Raw genomic sequence first — 7945 nt, forward strand, 5'->3', positions numbered from 1 at the left:
GATTAGGTCGCTCTCTTTTTGCTTCATATATAAATCATTTCAAAGTCCTGTCACCAGTATTTCGTTAGTTGAAATATTCAAGTGCGAACGACAAAGCACTACAGTTTCTTCGTCTAGACTACTAGGTTAATAAAACTGCTCGTATCAGGGCAAAGCTTTGAACTATCCGACTGCATTTAATTTCTACGTAATAGTTTGAATTAAAACAGTTGATGATAAATTTAAGAAAGGAAAAAAACTTTTAGAAAAAACTTTTATAAGTTTTTTTGAAAAATCATCCCCCACACGCTATGTTAGGTACTAATTGATCTATTTTGCAAAAAATAATAATTTAAATAGACCAAAGAGCAAACCTCAATCCAATTTGGAACAATTTCTAAGACGGATTGAATCTCCGCGTACGCATTACAAGCATGAAATATATCGCACGTTAGTTGTCCCAACTTGGACATTTTGGCAATTTTTAGGCCCTCATAATTCTGAAAAAAAATCATCACAGGCGGAATGAGTTTTATTTAAATTTGAGCTCAAGACAACAATAAGTTTTGAATGGTATCAAAAACCTGTCAAATATAGCTAGATAGGAAGTCGAAGTTTGACTGGAGAAAAAACCAACCCGAGCACAATTATTCCGTCTTTATCTTTAAAAAATGGGGATATTTTTCTTACAAAGCTAAATTATAACTACATTAAACACTAGCTTCTTAAGCAATTTTTTTGCTGAAAAATCATTTAAAAAATTTTAAAAAAATAAAAATCAAGTTTATCAAACAATCAATTTACAATTAAATTAACTTAAAGTTTCGACAGTTTTTTTGCTTAATGAGAGCCATAGCATTTATTGCTTGCTAATCGGTACACATGTTTATCACTACGCCCTTTTCAATTCGACTCATGTAATTACATGGTTGAGTGAGATTTTTCGGTTTGCTGTTGCTGATTAGGTCGCTCTCTTTTTGCTTCATATATAAATCATTTCAAAGTCCTGTCACCAGTATTTCGTTAGTTGAAATATTCAAGTGCGAACGACAAATCACTACAGTTTCTTCATCTAGACTACTAGGTTAATAAAACTGCTCGTATCAGGGCAAAGCTTTGAACTATCCGACTGCATTTTAATTTCTACGTAATAGTTTGAATTAAAACAGTTGATGATAAATTTAAGAAAGGAAAAAATTTTTAGAAAAAACCTTTATAAGTTTTTTTGAAAAATCATCCCCCACACGCTATGTTATGTACTAAGTGATATATTTTGCAAAAAATAATAATTTAAATAGACCAAAGAGCAAACCTCAATCCAATTTGGAACAATTTCTAAGACGGATTGAATCTCCGCGTACGAATTACAAGCATGAAATATATCGCACGTTAGTTGTCCCAACTTAGACATTTTGGCAATTTTTAAGCCCTCATAATTCTGAAAAAAAAATCATCACAGGCGGAATGATTTTTATTTAAATTTGAGCTCAAGACAACAATAAGTTTTGAATGGTATCAAAAACCTGTCAAATATAGCTAGATAGGAAGTCGAAATTTGACTGGAGAAAAAACCAACCCGAGCACAAATATTCCGTCTTAATCTTTAAAAAATGGGGTTATTTTTTTACAAAGCTAATTTATAACTACATTAAACACTAGCTTCTTAAGCAATTTTTTTGCTGAAAAATAATAAAAAATTTCAAATAGGCTTCCATTTTACTTTCGGATAAGTTAAAAACAAATGAGAGAAAAGCTATAGCTCAAAGTTGCAGCGTCTCAAAGCTATTATTCCACTGAAATGATTTCATACTAATTAAAGTTTTCAAAGAACTCTTCGCAAACAAAACAACTTTTGAGCGTTTGTTGTCACTTTTAGATATCATGTTTGCCCATTAGTTTTGGTTGTTTGCTAAAACAAAAAAAAAACAGATTATGCTTCAAGTTATCTTTGGCTATATAGTGCTGATTTAAATTTAAATTATCGGGACAAAACGAAAAAAAAATTTGAAATATGAAACTCGTTTTTCTCAAATTGGGTTGGTTTTAGCCAAAAAATGACGAAGCCAAAAAATTCGAAACGACCAGTTTCGAATTTTTGGTCAATTAGAAATTACGCCACAACTATTGGTTCAAGTGCATTGTATATACCTCAACAAAATTTTAGGAGGCTATTATCTCCGAAAAATGACGCAAAATGCCTAAAATTTGTTTATAAATAAGAAATTGGTACGTGATATAATAAAGTTGATAATTTTTGACAATCAAACGAAAATAAGTTTACGAAAATAGGTTTTATTATGCAAAACTGAGACAGTTACCTTTTTTAAAAGTTTTTTTGGGGTATATAGATGCTCACTTTTGTCAGCAATTAATCCATTAGTTTTGGTGCAATTTTTGATTATAACCAAAAATGAAAATAACCAAAACTTGTCGTTTTTGGGTTGAATTTTTAGGCTCGAATTTCGCGTATTAAATTATGCCTTATTGATTTTGCTAAAATTCTAAGCAAGTTTAGTCTTCATAATTTTTTTGTCTAAATTTCAACAAATTGAAAAAAAATGCGTTTTATATTTTAATTTTTATTCGTTTTACTCGCATAACTTCAATCAACACTGTTCATACACTATAGCTTACCGAGTTGTTTGTATAGTGTGTTCGAGATCTATAAATCACTTTTGCCAAAAATGGTTTTTGCTGCGTAAGTCAGTGCACCGTCATAAATGTTATGACTTTTTTGCTATTACGTGATGACAAATTAATCACTTTTTCAGCTACCAGTGTAAAATGATTGCCAAAAGTTTTTTCAGCAGCGAGAGCTCATTCTTTTTCTTCAGGTCGGTGGTTTAACTTCGAAACACCACAAGCTTTTGCGTCACACTAAGTTTCAGGCGATAATTCTACGGCTTCAAAAGTTTCAAACGCTTGATTTTACCAGCAGCAATTAACCTTTTATTGTCAGTTTAAACAGCCGATTTGCTTGTTAACTTGAGCTTCAGTTTCAATCAAAAGTACAACTAAAATGGCGGACGAGCCTCGGGCTTTATTTGGAAACTGGTTCTCATACATTCTAGCAACTATCGGATTTGCAGTCGGACTTGGCAATGTATGGCGATTTCCCAAAACGTGTCTCGAAAACGGCGGAGGAGCGTTCCTGATTCCTTACTTCATCGTGTTTTTTGTCGAGGGAATCCCGTTGATGATGATCGAATTAGTGGTCGGGCAGAGGTTCCGGGGTTCCCCGGTGCATTCATACGGCCGCATGAACAAATACCTCTGGGGAATCGGAGTTGCGATGATGTTTGCGAGTCTTTACACTGTTTTATACTACAACACCATATTGGCCTACGCTTATGTTTACTTCTTCAATTCATTTCAAGCTACCCTCCCTTGGGCAAAATGTCCTGAAGGAGATGTGGCATGCCTCAGCAGCTCGGACCCTAGTCAGTGGTTCTTCAGCGACCAAGTAGCGATGACGTCATCTGACCTTGAAGACAATTCAGGAGGATCAAATGGGTTCGTTTGGCACGTATACTTTGCAACTTTGGTCTCTTGGGTTACAGTTTTCCTGGCAATGATAACAGGTGTGAAATCTTTAGGAAAAGTTGTTTATTTCACAGCGTTGTACCCTTATGTCATGTTAACTGTGCTTCTGATCATTGGCGTGCGACTTGACGGCGCAAAAGAGGGTTTGAAATTTTTATTCGAACCTGATTTTGACAAGCTGTTGGAACCAACAGTGTGGCTCGCTGCCGCTGAGCAGATCTTCTTCAGCGCTGGATTGGGATTCGGAGGTTTGATTTCGATGTCATCGCGGATGCCGGTCCGAAACAACGCTTTTTTGGACACTTTTGTAATCATGTTCGTCAATTCATTCACCTCTCTTTATGCCTCAATTGGAATATTTTCCATAAAAGGACATATGGCGCAGAACAGTTTAGAAGAATGTGAAGCGAACAATGTGAACGCGACTGCAACTGTGACAAGCTGCGACTTCAATTTTTTCATGCAGGAAAACGACTCGGGAACCGGCTTGGTGTTCGTCGCAATGGCCAAGGCAGTCGAAACGATCGGCGGCTCTGGAAGCGCCACGATTCTCTCAATTCTCTTCTATCTCATGATCATAACTCTCGGTTTGGACTCGGCTTTCGGAATTGCCGAGGGGTTCGTGTCGGTTTTCGCTGACTTGAAACTCCTACGAAAAGTCCCACACTACGTTTTGATGGGAATATTTTGTATTTTCGGAGCTGCAGTTTCACTGTTATTTTCTACAACACGTGGTGGCTATTTTATCGATATCTTCGACCTCTACGGGGCCGTTTATGTCCTCGTAATTGTCGGGTTTTTCGAGCTCGTAGCTGTCGGATGGGTGCACGGCATTCATAACTTCAGTCGAGATTTCACAATAGTGAACGACTTCCACCCATTTTGGATCTTCAAACTAATGTGGAAGTACATTTCGCCTATTGCTCTTTTTGCGGCAATAGTTGGCAAATTTGTGGATGATGCGCTTGAGAATGCGTTGCTCACGTATACGCCGGGAAGTGAAAAAGAGACGTATCCATGGTGGGCTATGGTTTTGTGTCTGTTTTTATTCTTCTCGGCTGTTTTACCTATTCCGCTCGCAGCGCTAATCAGCCTCTGCACTAGACTAAACTTCGGCAAAATCGATTACAACGAGAAGGAAATAACTTCGAAAATTGAGCCGAAAGAATATTGGTCAATCGAGCAACTGGTATGCTGCGTTCCTGAAGAGTTCGACTTCCCTGAAAACATCCAGCTCAGATATGTCTCGCCGGAACCACTGGCTCCGCCCCCTCGCTACTCCAGCGGTACTAGTTTGGTCGGCTCAAAGGGGTCTGAAGATTACTACCCAACTGCTAACACCCAATTCTGAGAAAGACGGAAGCATTTCTATGTTGAACTCATAACAATTTGCAGCACCTTTTCCAATCTCAGCATTAGACAGCTTGTAAAGATTTTACAATTACCAATTTCATTACTTTTTTACAATTCAATGAAATTTTGTAATCTTTTTAACGGGTCAGAAAACAAAAGTTTGGCTATAGTTTTACAGTACGGTTGCAATCACGGATTTTTTTTTATGTCAAAGATAGAAACTGAAAAAAATATATTAACTAAACTTATCAGATTTCTCAAAGTGTGGCTTCTCGAATACGTTCAAAATTTAAAAGAACTAGCAAAGCTATCTTCACTTGAAAACTAAATCCTAGGAGGATGAATGCTATGGAATGACTTCGCGTTTCAAACTTTCAGACTTGAACATAGTAACTTTCACTAAGAAAGCATTGAGTCTTGGTAATAGGAAAGCGCAAAATTAAGCTTGAAAAACTTTTCCACGGACAGAAATTAAACATTTAAGAGCTTAATTAAAAGTTTTTGAGTGAATCTGTTGGGCTAGTTGATCGATATCTTTACTCACTGCTTTCCTCGCTTCGAATTAGAATAAAACGCAAAAATTTCTAAATACATTTTCGCGAGATAGGCAGTTTTTGCAAACTTTTCAATATCGATCGATTCAAAACAGAGAAAGTTTTACTTAAATGATATAACATTCGACCCTTCATATGATTATTTTTGGTGCCTGAATTCGCGAGCACAAAAAAAAACAAACAGCCAAATACAACACTCCTTCACTTTTCTGAGGTCGAAACGTAATATTTGTCAGAAACGTCTTTGTAGTTATTTCTAGCCGTTCCACCAGTACATAAAAGGAAAATCACAAGAAGTTATTCCTCATTCATACATTACACTCGCACTTCATGCCACTTCATGTAGGGGCTTCCGAAACATGTTGTCAATTTATTGCAACGTTTGAAATATTAACTGATGACAATGTCTGTGAATAGTTTCTTAAATTCGTCATACTTCAGTTGGTTTTTTTTTCAGTTCCTTTAAAAAATTTTGCAGCGCAATTTAAGAATTTTTAATTTCAGAGTTCATTTAAAATAAATTGAGCTAGTATTTTTGGTGGTCTTATGATCTTAGTAAACTTACAGTGATGTTATTTAAAGCCTCCCGGAGCGACCTCCATACACCAAAAATGCTTATCATACAATTCGATACAACAGAAATCATTATCATAAAATTCCATACATCAAATGTATGAAGAAAATGCTTGTCATACAATTTTCATGCATTTTCGAAAAACAATAGAAAATAAAAACTAAATCTCAGGTTTTCTTCTCTGTTCAGAGGTTGCACGGCTTATTAGATGGGATTTAATGTAATTTGTGCCGCATTTGAAAAAAAGTTTCAAAAACTGTTTTTTTTATACAATTCTCATAAATGACAAAATTTTAGTCATACAATTTCCATTTCATTTATGGCAAAATTGTTAGTCATACAATTTTCATTTATGGGAAAATGTTTAATATAAAGATTTCATACAATTTGCTGTACGTATGGAATTGTATGGAATTGTATGACAAGAAAATTCCCATTTATGAGAATTGAATGACGAGCATTTTTGGTCAACCCGGGCTACTTGTAACCTCCCGGGGTTGCGCAAATCTCGCCAGAAAATTGGATCAAATCTTTTAGTTTTGCGAGGTATGAAAGAAAGTCATTTCCCTTTCCAAGATCTTTAGTATACTGCATGCAATTCCCAAGGTTATGCCCTCTCAATTGAGTTTTTACTTTGCCAAGAATATTCGTATAATCACAAATCCTGCAAGAAGGCAGCAAAAAATCGTAAGCTGCAAGCAGTTGATTACAAAATAAACTATTTGTTACATTCCTCTTCGATCAATTATTTGAAGACGAAGAATCAACAATTTTTTGAGGGATACTTTTACGGAAACTTATTTTGATAATCGAATCCGTCTGAAAAATAATTTTCCGAAAAATGACTTGATTTCGCCTGCAGTTTTTTGTATGATTTCATAATGAGTAAAAGCATGCTGGGACAAAAATATTCCCAACAAAATCTGTTTCCCAACAAAATCTCCCGTCTGGTAATCAAAAACTTATAGCCCTTCCAGTTTGCCAATGCTTGAAGAAATTAAAACAACTGTTGTTTCGTCATTAACTAGTGTATTCATACAACGTTGCATCCATATTTTGTTAGTAGTGAACTAAGAGCTGCAAAGAGTTACTAATTATAAACAAGACTGCTCGTATCAGGGCGAAGCCCTGAAAGTTCCGACTGCCTTTTAACGTTTATGGAGCAGTAAACACATAAACCATATCAAAAAAGACGTTCGCCTTAACCATTTCGCTCATTTTGCTTTTTTTAGACAAAATTGGTTCAATTTGACTGAATTTAGTGGACAACAAAAATGAAACAAAATCTGAAATAAAAATTTTTGAGTCACATTTGATGTGAGAATTGCTGAGATCGCAAATCGGTCGCATAATTTAAAAGAAACTAGAGGCCCAGCAAAAGCTGGAGGTACCTGTTTGATAATTTTTGACTGTTAAAATTTCGGCTTCATCCAAAAACTTACGTGTTGCTCTATTAAATTATGAGTGAAAGTTTTTGTCATTTTGGAATTTCCCCAGAGACATAAATTTTTGGTACAAAAGGTATGGCGTAGAAATTTAAACGCGTTGCCTTTGCTCAACCTGTTGCCTTGATTAAACCCTTGATATCAGATTGAGTTGTTTTCGAGAAGGGTCAAAAAAATTCAAAAAAATGGTCAAGAAATCAAAACATTGACATTTCTGAAGGCCACAATTTTTTTGTTACAAAATTTGGACATGAGCTGTCACACAGGGCAGCTTCGCTCAACCCTTTGTTTTGAATGAACCCAACATTTAAGTTTTGAGAGGGTAAATTTCCGAGAAAAGTCAAAAAGCTATAAAAGACGGTCAAAAAAACTTAACTTTACTGTTCCGAGAGTCATAAGATTTTGTATTACAAACTGATTGTCACCGCTTATGCAGGGTAATTTCCCACAAACCGTTCTACCCATTGAAATCAAAACCACAGATTTGGGCGGGTAGT

General features: G+C 35.6%; 1 protein-coding gene across 1 annotated transcript; it reads left to right on the top strand.

The window, feature by feature from the left end:
- The first annotated feature begins 2701 nt into the window (after positions 1 to 2701).
- LOC134851599 (sodium-dependent neutral amino acid transporter B(0)AT3-like) lies at positions 2702 to 5017 on the top strand. Its single transcript, XM_063867744.1, has one exon. It carries the CDS (start codon positions 2999 to 3001, stop codon positions 4871 to 4873), a length of 1875 nt encoding a protein of 624 aa, XP_063723814.1. The 5' UTR covers positions 2702 to 2998; the 3' UTR covers positions 4874 to 5017.
- The last annotated feature ends 2928 nt before the right edge of the window (positions 5018 to 7945 follow it).

This window comes from Symsagittifera roscoffensis, chromosome 7, assembly GCF_963678635.1.
Source record: "Symsagittifera roscoffensis chromosome 7, txSymRosc1.1, whole genome shotgun sequence".
In the NCBI taxonomy this organism is placed as follows: Eukaryota; Metazoa; Xenacoelomorpha; order Acoela; family Convolutidae; genus Symsagittifera; species Symsagittifera roscoffensis.

Excerpts from the sequence above, each read along its gene's own strand:
- LOC134851599 (XM_063867744.1), top strand. The coding sequence starts at position 2,999 with ATGGCGGACGAGCCTCGGGCTTTATTTGGAAACTGGTTCTCATACATT.